Below are 21,402 nucleotides of genomic sequence, written 5' to 3' on the forward strand. Positions count from 1 at the left end.
CCTAAACATCCGAACAAATTGGGGAAACGTCCATTAATTAAACCGAGTCTGTCCATTATGTCCTTGACAAGAACCTCACGTTGCGCTCCTCTCGCTCGGCAACCCCCAGTTTCCATGCCCAATCAACATATCACCGGTCATTACGCAAATTGCCGGCAATGCCGGATAACCGCTCCCACGAGTGATGCAGGTGGAGATCAACGTGTCCACCCACTTCTCCTCTTGCTCTCTCGGTCATTTTTTCGAATGGATTTCTTGATTTATGCCCATCACTCGGTCATGTCAATGTCGGGGTATTTTTTTAGTCAAGCCCAGGCTTCTTCTGGATTTAATAGACTGGCATTCGGTACAATATGCTATGTAAATCCGTTCGATAGTAGTGATCCATCGGGGCACCGTGACCTGGCCTACCCCACAGCTTTTTCCAGGTGTCGAAGTGCCGTCTGCAGCCCTCCTGTTCTATTCTTCTTTCCTCCTGGGAAATATGAAAAATAGGTGAGTACTCTCGGGCGAGAAAAATTCCAAGAAAATATTGTGCATTTTTGAAAGGCCTGAGGAACTGAGATAAAAGTTACGAGTTTGAAATAAGAATCTACGCTGAGAGAAATAATTACTTTTGACAAAGATTATTTCTTTGATACAAGAAAATATTCTCTTGTCAATTTCTAGAATCGTGAAAGCTCCTGGTAAATAATTTTGCGCTCACACTGAGAGGGAAAAGTCTTTCAACGGAATGAGATTCTCTTGTCCCGAGGATACTTTTAAGTGTGAGCATAAGTCATTCCGTAAATTCATGTAGTTTGCGGTATATCTAGAATTTAATGGATTGTGGGAATTCACGCTTTCCCAAACTGATCACTCATCATCTCCAACTGAGGAATTCTTGTTTCGATTGCAGGATGAACACTTTCATTATCAAATTAAGTGTATAGAAAATTGATCTCAAGTGATGCACTCTTTATGTAAGATTTTATGTAATCAAAGTCCTGATGAAAAAAATCTAGATATAACGCAAACTACATGACTTTATGGAAAGAACATCATTTCTAGTCTGGAGAACACTTGAAAATTCTCTCGGGACAAGAGAATCTCCTCCTGTTAGAAAACTTTTCTCTCTCAGTCGGAGAATGAAATTATTTATTAGGAGATTCACGATTTTTAAAATTGATAAGAGAACGTTTTCTTGTATTAAGTCAACCTTCTTTGTCAAACGTAGTTTTTTCTCTCAGTCTAGTCACGAAATGTTAACGAAAGAGGATATTTCTAGAGACAATATCTCAGAAATATTTTTATAGAAAATGCAATATTTTTTATGGAACATTTTTACTGACAACAATACGCCAAAAAAATGCGAAATTTCTCAGTAAAGTCTTTTTTATTATATAAGTTATTATTTAGTTTATTAGCTATATAATATGTGATTGCACTGCATAAATAATTCTCATACTCTATGGGTTGAATGGATTTTTTCCAAGTAAATTTTCAATTCCCATTCTTTCAAGAATTCATCAATTTTTTTTATCGTTATTTTACATCGCTTCGACCCGGTTAGGGTATGCTGCGATGATGATCAAGACTTTAAATGGTTAGATCTCACCATTCTCCCTGGCCGGGTTTTGAACTCGGAACCTTTCGCACGTGAGGCAATGAACTTACCCACTGCGCCAAGCCACCGGGGAGAATTCATCAATGACTTTAATCGTTTTCAATAGAATCGGCGAAAAATTGATAGACTATTTGATAGAAGTTCAACAGAAATTCATTAAATAAAAATTAATAAAATTAAATTCCTATCAAATTTTTCTGTTTTATTATAAAAATTTTTCGTGGGCAACTTTTTTGTTTATTTTAAAGAAATTCTAGTTCTTGAATTCACGATTTTCTTACATTTGAATCGATGATATCTCATGTTCTAAAATGATTCTGCTAATGCTTAAATTATCATTTGGAATATCTCTAACTACCTTTGTTATTAATAGTATATTTCGCCTCGAGTGTCACTGGGGTTTCTGACGCGTGTGAGGGTGCCTTTGGCTCGGCGTGCCAACCTCACACTCGTCACTACGAAAAAATATCGTTCACTACGAAAAAATATCGTTCACGCCTAGTGTCACTGGGGTTTTTGACGAGTGTGAGGGTGCCTTTGGCTCGGCGTGTCAACCTCACACTCGTCAAAAACCCCAGTGACACTAGGCCTGAACGATATTTTTTCGTAGTGATTTTCACTTTTGCCAGTTCGGGGAAGTGTCAACTCTATTCCCGGACTGTGAAAAGTGAAGGTCAGTACGGAAAAATATATTACCTGACATTTCAACTCAATTGTTGTTGAATCAATATTTTATTATTCACATGATGAAGTATACAATTCACAATTTTACAAAAATACAATATTTTTCAGAACAAACAAACAAAAGCGTCCGAATATTACAATAAAATAAAATATATACATTTTTTCGTTTTTATTGGAGCCCCAAAATTCCGGTTTTATTCACTCACCAGTGCTCTCTCCCGTTTTCGATGCATTTGCTCGGTGAGGGCAGTGATATGTTCACGATTTCCAATGTTCACCGACCGCAGGCTACAAAAGAAAAATCCGAATAAATCCATGATGGATGGGAGAATAAAAGTGAAACATTATTTCGCCTGAACAGGCGCTTTATGCTTAAAAAGTGCAGAGGGGAGGGGATTTTTTGCAGTCCCCGGGGAATTGTCCCCGGGCATTTTGCGGAGAAATACACTTGCGATGATTAATTGCACCATTTGGCCTTATAGCACCGGAAACTCGGTACTCTGGATACCGGCCAAACTCGTATCGTAAACATAACGCCTGGAGTGGCATAACTTCATTGTGTATTCCATTAAGTGGTATCAAAATGTCCAGTTGTGGGTTGTGATGTTGTGAATGTTCCGGGCGCTACTTATGATAATTCTCAGTTTGCCACGGCTGTTGGCCGATAAAGCATGCGAATAAAAAGGCAGATCAAAGTTATGGTTGAGTTTGAATAACAGCTTTTTCATGGGGTATTTGGATGGACACATTTTCTTTAAAAAAACAAAAAGCATGGGCAATATCTCAAATCGAAAATAAGAACTCGAACGAATGGAGGAAGTCAGGCAGATTTCATGAATACAATCGTCTTGCGTCGAATTTTGATAAAGCCCGCCTAACAAACAAAAGAGAATTGAATACCATTCTATGAAACATGAATGAACGAATCATAATTGTCCAAATCATTTAGGTCAGAGGAAAATATAATAATTCTACTTTCTTAACATTGCGTTTACTAAGATTTTCTTCGAACAAAGTTGATTAGAATTAATAGCTAGAATTATGAGATTATCTCACATTTTTGACGTTAAGGATAGGAGAATCTGAACACAACATAGTGAGAATGATGATCGATTTTTTCACTTTGAACAATAGTACATTAGAATACAAGGGCACAAATTTCGTTTTCAACGAATGTGTAATTTACAGGCCGAGCCGAAGGCGAGGTCTGTACACACATTCGTTGAAAACGAAATTTATTACCGAGTGCTCTATAATATTTTATGTCAAGTCGTGCAGAAGTCGAGTTTTGAGCAGGCTGCGCGACGCGCAGCGTGCGATAAACTCGACTTATTGCACGGCGAGACATAAATAATATTAATATCCGAATCCGAAATTTCTGATATGAATAAAAAGAAGCTGTGACTCAATATTCCAAATGAAGTTTTAATTTTTAATTTGGTGCAGAAAACACAAGATGACATATTCTAAGCACGGAATTATATTGATGAGATGAACAACAGATTGATGGAATTACCGTGTGAACTAACAAAAAATTGATAACAGTGTGAGCACACGTTTTTACCAGAGTATCAACAAACATTGAATTCAGTAACGAAGCGGTAAAACGGTTCAAGTCGACTTAGCTCTCTACTGATTTTTCGAGGAATATCTCCGAATCTAAGGGAGATAGCGAAATTTTCATAGTAAGCTTTTTCATAGATCTCAATTCGCTCTACAAACAAGGTTATAACGAAAATTTTACTATTTGCCTTACATTCCGAGATATTCATTGAAAACTGACCAAAAGCTAAAATCGACTTAAACCGTTTTACCGCTTCGCTACTGAATTCCAGAAATTCTCACTCTAAAATGGGTTCTAGAAGGAATTTAATTGTAAGTATGATTAAAATCTTATTCAGTAGGTATAGGAATTACTACATCAGCTGATAAATTGTGACATATGATTCTCATAGATCGTATTGCTTTTTGCAATGGGAATGATTATAAACAATTAATTGGGAAAAAGGCATAACGAAAGGGCAGCAAGCGCGCTACTATTCAAAAAATCGTTGGAAAACCTAGTAAATTCGCTACCGAATTCTATTGAATTTTTGTTGAATTTCCTATTTGTTTAGGCTGATTTTATCTGAAAAATGTTCTGCAGAAAAAAATCAAGAGAATTACGTTTTTTGGTCTATTTCCTTTTACTGGAGGAAGAAAAAAAAATAGAGAGGGAGAAATTCAGAACTTTATATTGAGAAATTCCTGTAGAAAATGTCTCAATAGAAATCTCTTCAGCAAGTAGACATCGAAACGGAGAGATAGAGATCCCCTGAATAATTTACGATTCAAATCAACTGATGCATTCAACCACCGCTTTTATTCCGAGAATCGCGAGGCATTATGTAATCTCACATCTCCTAATTGACGAATCAGGTTGTAATGGGGTAACTGGAGCACAACAGTGGCATTCACTGCATCCCTTCACAATTCAGGGTGTGGAATAGTGGTGGTTGAATGCGCACTTGGATCAATGTGTTGATCAACAGTAATGCAGTTGTGTCCCTCGAGTGCAATACTATCTCCACCAATTTGTCGCACTAGTCGTGCTTCGTTACGCTATCGACTTTACCAGGTGCACCACAAGTTATGGGGATGAAAAATTATGGAGGGATTAGATGGGGTAATAGTAGTGCGGTGAGAAAAACAATTGCCAGAGCCCTCGAAGGATAATTGAAGCGAGAATCGTATTCTTCTCGTTGGGAAATCGATTGTTTTTTTTTCTGTTGCATATTTGAAGAAAATTCGATTCTAGCAGAGGATTTATTGAGGATTTAATATAAAATAACAATGAATAAATGAATGAAATGAATAAAGATTAAATATTTTTTCATCTCATATTGATTAAAAGATTTTTAAGAATTCAAAAATATCGGTGAAGTGAATAAAAAATTTTCAAATAAAGAGTTTTTTATTCAAATTCCCCATTTCTCAGGATCTAAGGATTGTTTTATGTAAAAATACCTTTTTTCAACGAATAATAAAACGATTCAATTAATTATGGGTCTCATCACTTTGAGAATCTACTTGATGATCATTAATGTGAAATAAGACATATTTAAGAATATTTTTTCCCCTTCCAAAGGAAAATTTAGAAATAAACAATATTTCTTTGATCCAAATGAAGTTTTTATTAGCAGAAATCAAACCCTTCTTCAGACGGAGAGGAGAATGAAGTTATTAACATGTAATAATCCTTTATTCGTATCCAATGAATCGTTAATTTAATTTTAGGAGAGAATTTATTGAGAATTAAGTAATTACTCATTTCCTATTAATAAACAAAATTTAATAAATTAAAAAATATCGTTGAAGTGGATAAAAAAATGTCAAATAAAGAGTTTTTCATTCAAAAGCCCCATTTCTCAGGATCTAAGGATTATTTTATGCAAAAATACATTTTTTTAACGAATAATAAAATGATTCAATTAATTATGAGCCTCATCACTTTTAGAATCGACGTGATCATCAACGTGAAATAAGACATTTAAGAACATTTGTTCTTCTGCCAAAAGAAAATTTATGGACGAATAACATTTACTTCATCAAAGAAATTGCGTCTGTGATAAATGAACATGTGCAATTATTGAAAAATTCAGTCAACTTGTCCTTCTTAGCAAAAACACTTGTTAAATTTCTTTTTTCATCTCAATGTCCATTCCCTCCATAAATAATGATTCAATTTCCTCCTGTTGATATTTAATACCTCATAAATTACGTCGCACGAAGCTTTACAACAGAGAATGACGCAGGAGTACATAAACTTCTTCACGAAGGAGACATTCAATGCAGGTTTAACTCACTTTGGCGATAATTCATACAGGGCTTACCTGTCTATCGTGTAACCGGGCCTCGTTGCATCAGTTGTTAAATACCTCGTGCATGATGGATGAGAGTAGTGTCTTCTGGTGGTTAGCAGCGGCACCAGTTCAACCCCTCCGGTTAATTTGTACACTTGCATTTCTTCGTTGTATCCGTCACGATGGGGAATTGGTGGTGACGGGGGGTGAGGGTCGGGAGTGAGCCCTAGAGGTGAATAATTAAGATGAATTCATTATTTGACGATGAATTCTGTGAATGAATGACTGAACACAATCAAATGCTGAAATTCAAGAGCTGCTGTGCACTTTTTTCTATTAATTTCTCATTCATCTAAAGAATAAATCATTTTTCGAACGAATTTTCTTTCGGATTCATTGATTATCAAAATGATTCCATAATTGATGCGATTTTTATATTCCTTCTCTCCTTCATCCGATTTATTTGATGATTCAATATCTTGAAATATTAATCATTTCGTTCGAATGAAGGAGTCATGTTATGCATTCATTTTAGATGTCAAATTAAAGCTTAAAAATTTCAAACTTATTGTGAATTACTGGGGGGTTTTTACTGATGCAATAAAAATAATTTAATAATTTAATAATGAATATTATTAAAGCATATTTATAAATACACTTTTAATGAATAAATTCATTGCTCATAATAATAGGTGATTTTCGAAGAAAAAAATTTTCTTTTCTTTAGTTTTTCATTTTTTTAAGAGTTATCCATTATCAAGATGACTCCATTACTGGCGAGATTTTCCCATTCTTTCTCTCCTCCCGATTCATTTAATAATTCAATATCTTGGAATATTAATTATGCCATTAGAATGAAGGAATAATCAATATGAATCCTGTTTAATTTTATTCTGAAAATGATAACTGAATTAATTCACCCAAATTTACCTTTCCTAGCGCGTTCATCAAAGAATTTATTAGGATCGGTCAATGCTAGTGGGTCGATAACATCTTTCCCACGGACTCGAGTTAGAAATGATCCCGTCGTCCACCCCTGAAACAAGAGACAAGAAATTACGTGGCATCCCTAATATAGTATGATGAAATTTTCGTCCGCATATTGTTGCATATTTTTACTGACGCACACTGCCACTCCTGAGAGCATCCTCAGCCATAACATTAATTAACAACTGTGCCCTCAACGTATTCCAACACCGACTTTCAACTTTGTTTCTGGATAAAAAATTTAGAAAAAAAATAGTCCATTAAAAAAGAAAGTCTGAGGGGGAATTTCACTGTAAAACTTTTTCCTTTTAAATTTAGTAGCAGCAAGAAGGGGAATGAAGGGTTTAATTAGATGTGCTTCTGGATGCACGAGAATCTCATAAGTTTTGCTAGAGCAAAGGGGGAGTTTAGTAATATCGAGGTAATTTTTGATAAGCAATATTAGCTGGAGTTATCTCCGCTGAAAATTGAGGGGATTTTCGACAGCTTTAGAAAATCTTGAGGCCAATAAACTTTTATTTAATCTTTGAATTTTAATTATATCTTCTTTATTTAGTTATGTCTAATCAATTTGATATAATTTAATTTTTCACGTAATTTAATTTTCTTTATTTAATTAATTCAGTAACAAAGTCGTGAAACGGTTCAAGTCGATTTTGACTATTGGCCACTTTTCAATGAATATCTCGAAATCTAAGGGAGATAGTAAAATTCTTATAATGGCCTTTTTTGTAGAGGGCATTAAGGGTTATAAAAAAGGTCATTATAAAAATTTCGCTATCCCCCTTAGATTCGGAGATATTCCTCGAAAGCTCAGCTTGAAATTATAAGCAGTGTACAATGTGTTCAGTGTTACAATTATGATTGACATTGTAACACTCATTACTCATTGATAATTTTGATAATATCACAGAACGTATCACAAAAGTATTTTATTCATTCAAATAATGATTACGCGTTGAAATTTTCAATGCAGAGATTTTTTCTACAGAAATTGTCGAAATTCTTTCCAGGAAAAACCTCTAGAATTCCCCGTAAAATGGCCCTATCCTCGCACAATTCATCTAAAATGCCAATCATGCTACGCAAACACGAATGTGCGTACCATGGACTCGAGGAATCGTACACCGAGCATCCTTGGATCTCTCCATGGCGCACCACCAGGACCAGGACGTCCCCATGGGTAGTATTGCCTCGCCAGCTAAGCAAACATGTGATACCACTGAATTAAATAAACTAAAACCGAATGAAGGGAAATTATACTTGAAGATATGGCTTTTATTTAAGGACATTCAGGGGGTAGAGTCCTTGCAATGAAATGGAATGTCTGAAAATTCGATTTTGAAACATTTTAAATACGGAATGTGACGGAAAAGAATTGGCGAAAAACTGATAGAATTGAAGGGAGAAAATTTTTCTAGAAAAACTCTCGTGCGTCACCACAAAAATTATGATGCCTCAATAATTTTTCCAAGTGCGGAAATTATGACGCCTTTATGGTGCCAGCATATGAATTTTTCTAGAAAATTTTTCTCAGTGTTGATTAGAGTTGAATCAAGCATTTTTCGACTTGAATGAAGTCGTTACGTGCTATTTTAAACGGGTAGATTTTTCTGTCTGAATCAATCCGTCTGTTTCTACTTCAATGAAGATAAGTGACGCCTTGAAACCTTTCTTTTTCAAATGATCTAATATCCAGTAAAATATGTAAAATCAAGTCTAAAACTACTTGAATTATAGATTATATATTTGTATTGATCCAGTTAAAGAGCTTGTAAAATTTATGTCAAGGAATTTCCATTCACAATATCCCGATAGAATAATTTTGATGGAAAAATCAGTATCTACCAATTTTCTTCTGTGGAACAGTTCTATTGATAAGACATGCGGAATTTTCCACTGGAATTGTCAAAAAACCGATAGAATTAGATTAAAGTTAGATCAAGTATTTGTCGACTTGAATCAAGTATTATCCGCCTTGAATGGATAGATTTTTCCGTCATCTGTTTCTACTTCAATTGAAATAGGTGACGCCTTGAAACCTTTCCTTTTCAAATGATGTAATTTCGAATAAAACAAGTAAAATGGAATCCAAAACCATTTGAATTATAAATTTTGTTTTTTTATTCGGTGAAAAAAATTGAAAAATTTATATCAGGGAATTTTTATTCACAATATCTCAATGGGATAATTTTGATTGAGTTAGATTTTTCTGGCTGAATGAACCCGTCAGTTTCTACTTGAATGGAGTAAGTGACGACTTGATACTTTTCTTCTTCAAATAATCCAATATCTAGTGAAACTGGTGAAATCAAGTATAAAACCACTTGAATTATATTTTATCTATGGAATTTTCGTTAAGGGAAGTGCTGAATCCGAATCCGACGTCGATTTTCACATATTGTGATCATGTCTATTTATTTATAACGTTTTAATTGTTTAATCGATCATATCATGGAAACGGTTGCAGATAGAGAAAAAAATTTCAAACAAAAGATGTTTGTTATGTAAAAATACACATTTTTATCATATAACTTTTTTTCCTAACTGCGATAGATAAAGAGATATCTTGCGCGGATGTTGGGGCGCTCCGATGCGTTTATTGGCAAACTCGATCGAGATAGAGGAGAATTGAATTCCGCAGGATGAAATTCATATATTTTTCCACATATACAAATTTTTTGTCATTGAGCACAGTGAATACCGCAAATCTATTTCCATAGACTTATCAATCTTAGTTTCTTGAAGGACAGATTTGAACTTCAGCTCTTAATCATTAAAATCGCAGAAGATGGACGAAAAATTCCATGGAGATTCGCCGAAATCTACATTTTAGGGCTTACTTCGACTTGATTATTGACTTCTCTCGATATTCATCAACTATTCAATTCCTTCCTAGGCGATTCCACGTGAAACCGGGAGTCGAAAAAAATCGATGATACCGATTTTGTGCAGTAGGAATCAAAGGGGATAGGAATTTTTTTTACAAGCGAGAAATAAAACGCAAAATTTAAAAAAAAACATGACTTGTTCAACAAATTTTATCTTGGACTGAAATTTCAACTGAAGCCTTATCTCATGATTTAGAATTGAGAAAAAAATCATGAACAAAATCGGAATTCAATTTGTAAAAATAACTAGTATTTGCAAGAAAAATTATAATCTGACAATAATGAGTATTTTTTTGAATCAATGCAGCTAGTACACGATTAATTTCCATTTTCACTCTAAAATATGCCATAAAATACTTTGTTGGTAGTATTAAATTTTCGTAATTTTTTTCAAATTTCCCAGTAGGGGCCTTCGTCAATCAACTTAGAAAATTCATAAAAAATTGATGGATCGAATGACAAATCATCGATTATATGTCAAATTCAATGGTGAACATTTTTCGGTTGAACCATTCTCCTCTATCTCGATCGAGTTTGCCAATGAACGCATCGGAGCGCCCCAACATCCGCGCAAGTGTTAACGTCCTGCCCACTTCCCTCCCATCCATGATAACTCTTTATCTATCGCAGTTAGAAGAAAAATGAAACGAATCTGAGATGATCAGGGTTTAAACCGGTCGAATTGACATGGAATGCCCCATATACAAATCAGCATCTCTCAATTTTTTTCTATCGAACATTTCTATTCATGAGACATGTCTACAAACTACGGAATTTTTCATTGAGGGAGGGTAGGGCAAAACGGACCCCTAGGGCAAAACGGACCACTGACAGAAAATTCACAATTTTTGTTTTTTTTTCTTTCCTTCAAATCAGGAACACAGAGTGTGTTGAATTAAAAGTGAGTCTCTTGAATCATAACCATCGCAGGGGTTTTATATACAGGAAGTGTCGTCACATTTCTAGGCATTTTCACCCAAAATTAAGAAATCGAAAAAAATCACGATTACAAATCTTCCATTCGGAAGCAAAAACAAAAAATATCAATTTTCTCTCATGGGTTCGTTTTGCCTTAGGGGTCCGTTTTACCCGCCTGGTCCGTTTTGCCATACCCTAGAATTGGCGAACAACCAATAGAATTAAATTAAAGTTGGATCAAGTAATTGTCGGCGTGAATCAAGCATTTTCTGACTTGAACAAACTCATTACGTACTATTTTAACAGAGAGATTCGTCTGGCTAAACCAATCCGTCTGTATCTACTTCAATTAAGACAGGTGACGACTGCACATTTTTTCTTTTTCAGATGATCCAATAACGAGTCAAAAATTAATAGATATTGATTGCATAACTTAACGCATTAATCTTTAATACCGGCCGAGACACTATAATTTAAAATATCAAAGAAAACAAATTTTTTGACGATAAATCAACTCGAGAGGCACTCCTGTCAAAGTTTCTACATTTATCAAATAAATGTAAATAAATTTTTTTTGATACTAGCTGTTAAGCAATGTAAATATTACGAACAATAATATTTTTTCATGTTTTTTTATCCAGTTAAATAACTTGAATAATGTTTGTCAAGGAATATTCATTTAAAATATCTCAATATAATAAAAGCAAATATCTCATAATATCTCAATTTTATATCTCATATATTTATATAAAATAATTTACATAGACAAATCATAATCCTTCAATTTTCTTCTATCGAACATTTCCTATCGAACATTTATATTCATAAGGCATGCCTAGAAACAGCGCAATTTTTCCTTAGGATTGGCGAAAAACCAATAGAATTCTCATAGAATATTCCAGCGAATACGTTAAAGGTTTTCTATTAAATTTTTTTCGCGTGTTCAAAGATATTCTCACCCCGTGAATGGAATTCAACGAAAACCAATTTTTTTGCAGCGACTGTTCCACTTAGATACCCTCAATGAAGTTTCCACTGAACCTTCTCACAATACATGACCTCAAGAACCAATCATACTGTCCAACGTCACTGACCACGAACTCACGCATGAGCAATATCTGTCATAATATTTGAATAGACCGGAATGTCATGGGGATGACGTGGTCTTAGTGCTCAGTTATTCCAGTCACGAAATGCAAATGGTGATAACGATGTGTATGCACCTATATTCGTGCCTGAAAGGCTTAAAGCAGACTTTCGCGTGTTCCCAGCAATACCTAATGGGACGCTGGTAAGACAGTGAGTGTATCTGGAGGTGACGACGAGGGAACACGAAGATTATGATTGCAGTTTGTGAGGTAATGAGGATGGCTATGACTCGAGGAGAATTTCAATCTTAAGGATAGCCAAGTGCTTTGGCTATTTTTTCGCCAGTGAAATGCTTTTCTACGTTTGCAGTGCAAGAGCATAGCTCTCATTTGAGCCCCATTTGATCCTAAGCTTCCGGACATTTCACAACTATTTTATTATTTAAACTTTGCTGGTCTGAATTTAAATCTGAAAAGATTAGAAAGTTCACGTTTGGAGGAAGATTGATGAAATGATTAAAAAATTTCAATTTCTGAAAATTACGAGCTTTCTTTATAAATAATTTATAAGCAATCAATTTTCCACCATAAAAATTATTTGCTTGAAATCATAATAAATTTATTCATATCCAGAATTTTAACAGAAATCATGCTTAAAAAAATAAGGTTATTTGGAAAGTTTAAACACTTTCAATTATTCATTTGTAAGCAACGAATGCTTTAATAAATAATAATTCTGTACAAATTGTAATTTGAATGGTGCTGAATATTCAAGATTTTATTTCAAATTTTTTACATTTGTTTTTGAGCATTTGAAACATTTTAAAAATCGGAAAAACAATCGGAAAGTTTACTTTTGGAGAAAGATTGATGAAATAATTAAAAACTTGCAATGTTTAAAAATTACGAGCAGTTTTTATAAATAATTTATAAACAATCAATTTTCCATCATAAAAATCATTTGTTCGAAATCATAACAAATTTATTCATATTCAGAATTTCACCAGAAATCGATTTCCAGCCAAAAAAATGAGATTTCCGGAAGTTTAAAGAATTTCAATTATTTATTTATAAACAATGAATGTTTAAAAAATAATAATTCTGTGCAAATTGTAATTTGAATGACGCTAACTATTTATGACTTTATCAAAATTTTCTCACGCAATTCAAGTGACAAATTTGATTTGGGAAAAAAATATTCTTTCCTCGTCAATGTGTTCTTTCTATGATATAAACTTATGGAGTTTTTAAAATTAATTTCAGTAATTTTTTATGGAATGCAAGGTAAATTTTACAGTTTCGCCACAAATACCCTGGCGTTCAGTAAATTTTCCCGGGCTTTCGGAGAAAAATTCACTATTTGTCTCGTACTTTTTCCCTGATCTAGGGTGAAAAAGTGCTGAAAATCGAGTTCGCTCCACGATTACTTGACTTGTTCGGTAATTTTTCTCTAAACTTTTTCTCACCTTTCTCCTTTCTGCAATTACGAAGGAAAATTGACTTAACCCGCCGTCCTAATCTGAAATTATGCATTTGATTTCGTTCCGATGATCACCGGAACTGACTGAATTTTCCTATTAAATCAAAATCCAAATATCCTCCTTTAATTGCGTTCCACATTGTGTGTATTATTTTATGAACACTTCCGATGTCCAATTATCTATTGCTTCCGGTTAAAACACATATTCCAATTCATCAAACAACAAACATTATTAATCAATATTTCGAAATGGTCGCAGTATAAATAGACCCGCATTTCGGAATGATAGTTAATTACAGCGACTTGTTTTGAAATGTTTGACAGGAGAATCGATGCGGCATGTACAGCTATGTACGTAGGCTAAAACCCCAGGTGTATCGTGCAGATTGGCTCGGCTATTTTGGCGACTGGTATATGAAAGCAGCACAGAGACCCATGCAATCACGCATCCATCTAGTCTCAAGCCCCCTGTATAAACTACACCAGCACACATATGCCACCATCTCAATCCAAAATTCCCTCGGCTTAGGATGCAACATTTGCACGTATTGTTGCTTTGCATGCGACCTTCGAATTGATCGGAGGCATCATAGAAAGGGCATGTGTGTGATAAATCAAATCTAGACCTTGTACTGATTGAGGGATGGTGATAAGCGTAATGAAGGGGTGATTAGTTTTTACGAGGGGGAAAAAATTAAGTGGAATGGTAATTTCTGCGGGGGAACTGGCTTTAATGGAGCATTTAAATATTTCATTTAGAATGGATCAGATTTTTTTTTCAGTCAAATATCAAGTGCTTTTTCAGGCTTTTGTTCATTCATGAGGCTAAATGGATTCTATGTGCTGCAGTTTTTTCTTTCTTTGAAGTTCTTTTAACATTTATAGTTGAACCTCTATTAGAGAATGGGTCATCGAATATTTTGCGTGGATTTTATTATTCGAATTGTTAGGATGTGACATTTATTCTTCATTTTAGGGGGAGACCAAGGTGAAATTTAAAAATTGCAGGGGATTGTCTCTATCGTGGTCATTTTTTACACTCAAAAAATTTTTTTTCAATTTTTCTAATACAAATTGGTTGATTGGCGAATGCATCTTTTTAAAGTTTTGTTCATTCTATTCTTCTTTTCTTCTCATTAAGAGAATAAAAAAAAATTAGAAAATTTGAGCAGAGAAAATTCTATAAAAAATATCTCAATAGAATAAGTTGTCTAGAAAAATTGAATTCTTTCAACTTTTTCTGTGGAATATTTTCCATTGAACATGTCAATAGAACTGTCTAGCGAATTCGCTAGGTTTTTCTATTAAATATTTTCATCCTTGTACATCCGAATTTTTTAATCTGTGCATTAATTATCTTTTGATTGTTTCTCTCGTGTCCAGGTCAGGAAACCGAATGGATAGCATACACTGAGAGAACAGATTACTTTTGACAAAGATGATTTCCTTGACACAAGAAAATGTTCTCTTGTCAATTTCTAGAATCGTGAAATCTCCTGGTAAATAATTATGTGGTCACACTGTGCGAAAGAAGTCTTTCAACATGCAGATGAGATTCTCTTGTCCCGAGAAAATTTTGAAGTGTTAGTATAAGTCTTCCTGTAAATTCATATAGTTTGCGGTGTGGGAATTCGGTAAAGGGTAGATGGGTTTTGTAACGTATAGCACTCGGAATTGATATATGTGGACATCCACATGAAAAGGGCCCACTTTGACGGTATTGGAGTTATGTATGTTCCGATAATCTTGATCAGATTTCTCACATTTTGAGCCCAAAATCAACCCGATAGAATGAAAACTGACGTCAGTATAGACGATCAAAAAAACAATTTAACATTGGTTTAAATGGGAGATGTGGAGAGAAAAACGTGAATATCTCGGAAACTAGATGCGACAAAGTGGGCCCTTTTCACGTGGACGTACACATATATCGAATTAGATTTATTCACAGCAAACGTAACTAGGTTCACACCATGAGAGCTGGAACGAGAGTGTGCTCTCGCGACAGCGGTATTAATCATCCGACCGAGGATGTCCGAATTATTACGAATCGTCACGAGGTGTTGTGGTAAGGTATTCGGTTGCTGAGCCGAGCCGGAACACAATACATTGAAATAATTGGAAATAAATATATGAGTAGCTTCGCTACATGCGGTACATTTAGAATTTAATGGATTGTGAGAATTTACACTTTCCCTATCTGATCACTCATCATCTCCAACTGAGGAATTCTTGTTTCGATTGCACGACGAACACCTTCATTATCAATTCAAGTGTATAGAAAATTGATCTCAAGTGTTGTGCTCTTTGTGTGAGATTTTATGTAATCAAAGTCCTGATGAAAAAAATTCTAAATATAACGCAAACTACATGAATTTATGGGAAGAACATCATTTCTAGACTTGAGAACACTTAAAAATTCTCCCGGGACAACACGGAAAAAATATAAAATTATTTTTTACTATGTGAACATAGTAAGCGAGGACGATACTCATCACACTCAAAATTTACTTTTGAACATAGTAAAAATTGCAAGTCAGCATAGTAGAAAGTTGTAGAATAAAAGTAAAATTTAATTTGAGACGAGTAAAAGTTCGGTTAAGATATATCAAATTTAAAAATTGTTTCGGTATGGTCCTCAATTACTATGTTCACATTGTAATTTTTAATTTTATATTCTCTCCGTGAAGAGAATCTGATTCTGTTGGAAAACTTTCTTCTCTCAGTCTGAAAACGAAATTATTTATCAGGGGATTTCACGATTTTTACAATTGACGAGAAACCATTTTTTTGTATCAAGTAAATCTTCTTTGTCACTAGTAGTTTTTTTTCTCAGAATAATATCGGAATTTTTTCTCGAAATAATATAAAGATTATACGTATCTCTCGGTAAAATACCTTCACTTTAATTTCGAAGCTTTTTAAAGTTTTGAACGGGATCGCACTCTTTTAGCCACTATCAGAAAAAATATAACTGCAACCTCATCCATTTTCAATATTTCCAGCTTGACGTTGGTGTTGCAGAGACTTCTACAATACGAACAGTCAGAGAGGCTGGGAAAGCAATATTATTTTTCCATTTCCCATGATTTGGAGGGGAGATACGGTGTACAAAAGAGTCTCTGACCCACATTGGGACAGAATGAAACACGAGCCTACGATTTTAATTCATTTATGTAATTTTTTTTCGTATCAAATTGATCTGTAGAAATAAACAGAGCGAGGGTCACTCCAAACCTTGAGTTATTAGTTGAATTTTTGTAATCATCAAATTCATTAATGTATAAGGGGTGTTCAGTAGAAAATTTCTTAGAATGTAGTACGACTTTTCGTTACAATTCGTACGAAAAAATTTCATGGAAAAGTCTGGCGAATTCGCTAGAAAATTTGACGAAATTTCTATTGAATTTTCAATAATTGTTTGTCCATTAGTTTCTGTTGAGATATTTTCTGTAGAAATTCTTCGGCTTCAATTTTCTAATCATTTTTTTGTTTGATTTTTTTAATGAAAAGAGAAAGAAAATAGAATGGAATCACGTAAAAAATTCATGTCGAGGCATTCCTATAGAAAATGTTTCAATAGAAAGTTGAAGTTCTACTGATTTTTTCTATAGAATCGTTTCTATTGGATATGTTCTATTTAGAAAATGCACAATAATAATTCATAATCAATAGAACGCGCAATAGAATTGGTAAAATTTAACTTTTTTCCTTGGCCCAATTTTTCTAATTTTTTTGATTTGATTTGTTTCATAAACAAAGAGGAAAAAGAGAATGGAAAAAATCTCTCATGTTTTTTCCATAACATAATTTCAGTTGGACATTTTCTTTTGAAGAACGCGCAATAAAGCTGCAGAATTCTTCTATAAAATCGGCCAAAACCTAATAAAAATCCAATAGAATTTTTTATCGCATTTACTAGGTATATGAAAAAAAAAATTGCGACTTGGTAATAAACTAGTATTTTTTAAATGTTTCTAACACCCCACACGTATGAAAAAATCGTATAGAAAGTTTCTATACGATTTGCGTATAGAATTTCTATAGGTTTTTCGTATATGATATTCGGATATTTCTATACAAAAATTCCCTATACGGATTATTTCTATACGAATTCGTGTAGAAATTCGTATAGAAATGAACCGTATAGGAAATTTTCGTATAGAAATATCCGAATATCATATACGAAAAACCTATAGAAATGTTATACACAGTCCGTATAGAAAGATTCTATACGATTTTTTCCTACGTGCACTATTCCAAGATTTTCATAAAATGAAAAAAACAATCGAAAGACACTCATTCTGTGACTGCAAATAATCCACCATTTAATTAAGATAAATATATATCTTTCATCTCTGAAATACCCTCAATTTTACCTGACCATGTCCACTGCTTCTGGGTAACTCCAACGGCTCAAGATGGACGTTCTTCTTCCTCAAAGCTCTCTCACAGGGCGCCCCACCCCCCGGCTTGCCCCAGGGCGAGTAGCTAGCCTGCATCTGCCGCAACTGGGAACCGTTTATCAAAGCATGATGTCATTAATATCGATTCCATTACCTAAAGTGAAGGAATAATGGGAGAGGAAGTGTCTTGTATCGTTTAGCCATGGCGACAGTAGAACCCCTGTCATTAATCAAGGCACTATAACTTCTGTTAGCCCATCATACAAAGAGATCATACAAAACTTTTAAAAAATGGTGGGGCTAAATGAACATGTTAAATCTTCAATATCATCTGATCTAACGATATGATTCGCATGAATTCCGTCACAACAAATGAAAGATAATTTTTCACACCTGGAAAATTGCTTTGCTCACGACATAGTGAAAATATTTTTGATAATAAATTATCCATTTGTCCCCGAATGGAATTTCTATGATAATGTAGTTTAAATTGAATTCAATGATTGATTGAATTCTACATCGCGTCAATTTTGGCGGTCAATATTATCCCACCGTTGGTAGCCAACATTACCTTAACGTTGCCAATCAACATTACCTTAACGTTGCCAGTCAACATTGTCTCAACGTTGACAGCCAACATTGCCCCAAAGTGGACATTGTCTCAACATTACCTTAACGTTGGCAGCCAACATTAACTTAACGTTGGCAGCTAACATTACCTTAACGTTGACGGCCAGCATTAACTCAACATTGACAGCTAACATTGTCCCACCGTTGGCAACCAACATTGTCCCAACGTTGACAGCCAACATTAGCTCAAATTTGGCGGCCAACATTGCCGCAACGTGAGTAGCCAATTGCCCCAACATTGGCAACCAATATCACCTTAACGTTAGAAGCCAACATTGCCCCAACGTTGACAATCAACATTGCCCCAAAGTTGACATTGTCTCAACATTATCTTAACGTTGGTAGCCAACATTACCTTAATGTGGGCAGCCGACATTGCCCCAATTTTTGTAGCCAATAGCCCCGACATTGGCAGTCATCATTGCTCCAACGTTGGCAGTCAACATGACTTTAATATTGACAACCAACATTGTCTCGACGGTGGCGGCCAACATTGCCCCAACATTACTTCAACATTGATAGCCAGCATTACCTTCTTAACGTTAAAAAAAAAAAAAAATTTTGCATTCGACGAATACAATGCTTCCATTCGGAAGCAGTTGTCGAAAATATATCGCTAAGAACCTCATCATTCCATCAATAACATCCTCTACATACCATTCTGCCCACCCTCCTTTATCAATTCCCCTCAAGGTAAAGATGTTCCCCATACGCACGTACAATCAACATGTTTCTATATCTGTCCCACCCCTTTAAGTACACACTTGTGCATTGTTCTACACGATGTACAAATTGATCGTAGCACTAGGCAGTTGTTAGCATAATTTCAAGAGCTCACGCAAAGCCCCAGATGCCCGATTTGTCTCGAGAGAATTCCAATGCCTGACACAATCCTCTTGAATTCAAATTTAATTGGCCAACTGAGCATTTCAGAACGGGATTCACGAGCTGTGATTCAAAAAGAATTATCGAAGACATTTGGCAAATTCCAGAAAAATATTCCTTTTTTTTTATCGTGATCTCCGGCCATTAGGATCGAACTTTAGAGTCGTTTGTCTTCATTTTTCGATGGTGATGCTTGCAGGGAGACAGATGGAGAGAATTTTTCCTCGGTATCGATTATTGTAGTTGGCTTAAAAGACAATGTGCATAAAACTGATACTATTTATAACTCAACTGAAGGATGATACTGTTATATAGGTATGGTTAACCAACGATCAAACTTCTGGATATTTTTTGCAATAAATCACGAGGTAACGAGAGCAAAAGCAAGGGATTTATTTTGAGCTATTCAGGTTTTTACAATTTCACAAATATTGAGATTATTTTTTATTACAGAAAATTTTTTCTGTAGGGCTAGAAAAACTAATAGTCTTTTCCGAATAAATTCAATATTTTATTGAATTTCCTCAATAAAAACAAAAAAAGTGGAAATTTTTTTTCCTGTTTATTATCCTATGGGAAGCATGATCGGGGATAAGATTTAATCGGAAAAGAACTTGTCGGCTGATTTGAGAGCTTACCTACACTGTTGGAAATTTTTTGAAAATTAAGTAATAATTGCGCTTGAATTCTCAACGTTGTGAATTTGAATTTAATTTAAGATCAAATCGTTCCTGAAATGTCTCATTCAGGTTGAAAATTCAGGGAAATTGTTAATTGAATTTTCAAATTATTTAATAATTTTTCATTATCGTGTGAATGAGTCATTGTTACAAATTTCAAGATTTTTTACTTGAAATTTCAGGAGTAATTTTCTAACTGTGTATGAGACCCTTTCCTCGCCGATCCACTCTCTAGGGGCTCCGACAATATTTCAGAATATTTTAGACTTTTCTGTCATTTATCACCTAAAAATGTGGATTTCAACATGAAAAAAATAGGACCGCCGTAAGGCGGGCCACCAAACGCTCTAGTCCACTGAAAATATGAACATGAATGAACACGTACTTCACGCTGTTCCCGATGCTTCTGATGCTGCAACTCCGCCTTTCGTTTCTTCCACATGGTAGTGCCCTCCTGAACCACCCGACGTTCCTGCTCCTTGCGAACATGCTCCACCACCTCCGGATTGTACGTTGTCTCCAGGCATTCAGCCATTTTCCAATGCCCACCCTCTACTTATTTCGTTTGGGCGAGTAGAAATAACAGAGATAGTCAGCCACTCATGAGTGGGCACTCTGAAAAATCCCGGGGTTGGTTTTTATTTCTCCCTTTCAGAGCTTAATCTTTTTCCACGGAGGTTCTAATCACTCGCACAGTGTCCTGGGAGTCCTGTGGATTAAGAAATTACGGGAGTTGTTGATGAAAACTTAAATTGAAATGAACATAATTATTGATTCTTCGGGGATATCGTCCGAGGGTTGTCCGAAATTGAGTGAGAAATGAAATTCTACTGATTTTTTCCATAAAATAGTTTTTATTGGATATTTTCTACTGAAAACGGGCAGTAAAGCCGCAGAAAAATCAATAGAATTTCTGAGTTTTTTATTAAATGTAATCTGTACACCGAGAGAAAAACAAACACGTTTTGAAACAGGTCATGTTTGGGCCAACAAAATCGCTAGTTGAAAATTGCAAAAAAAAACATGAATAATTGTTCTGCTTTCGACAGGAAAGAAATATTTGGCTGAAGAGGCGGATAATTCACACCACACGGTGCCTTTGCAGGATGACAATATCTCATATAGAGAAAAATTTAGCAACAAATATCTTGTCCCTAAGTTACAAGATTGTTATCATATCATTATTACTGTTTCATTTAAGGGTTCATTTCTTGCCGGTGATTATTAGACAGCCGAAACGAGAAACTACTATCCCTTGTTTCACATAAAACAAATATTTTTCAAGCGCAAAATACGTATGGGAGT

At 34.7% G+C, this 21,402-nt stretch overlaps 1 protein-coding gene across 1 annotated transcript; it reads right to left on the reverse strand.

Annotated features, from left to right (window-relative positions):
- Positions 1 to 328: 328 nt before the first annotated feature.
- LOC107038925 lies at positions 329 to 20,733 on the reverse strand. The gene is made up of 7 exons (XM_015258290.1): positions 20,483 to 20,733; positions 17,876 to 18,007; positions 8,225 to 8,320; positions 7,063 to 7,168; positions 6,163 to 6,358; positions 2,497 to 2,578; positions 329 to 475 (listed from the first exon to the last, which is right to left on the reverse strand). Exons 1-7 carry the CDS (start codon positions 20,630 to 20,632, stop codon positions 329 to 331), a joined length of 909 nt encoding a protein of 302 aa, XP_015113776.1. The 5' UTR covers positions 20,633 to 20,733.
- Positions 20,734 to 21,402: the final 669 nt, after the last annotated feature.

Source organism: Diachasma alloeum, unplaced genomic scaffold, assembly GCF_001412515.2.
Source record: "Diachasma alloeum isolate Michigan unplaced genomic scaffold, Dall2.0 Dall_scaffold_00178, whole genome shotgun sequence".
Classification (NCBI taxonomy): domain Eukaryota; kingdom Metazoa; phylum Arthropoda; class Insecta; order Hymenoptera; family Braconidae; genus Diachasma; species Diachasma alloeum.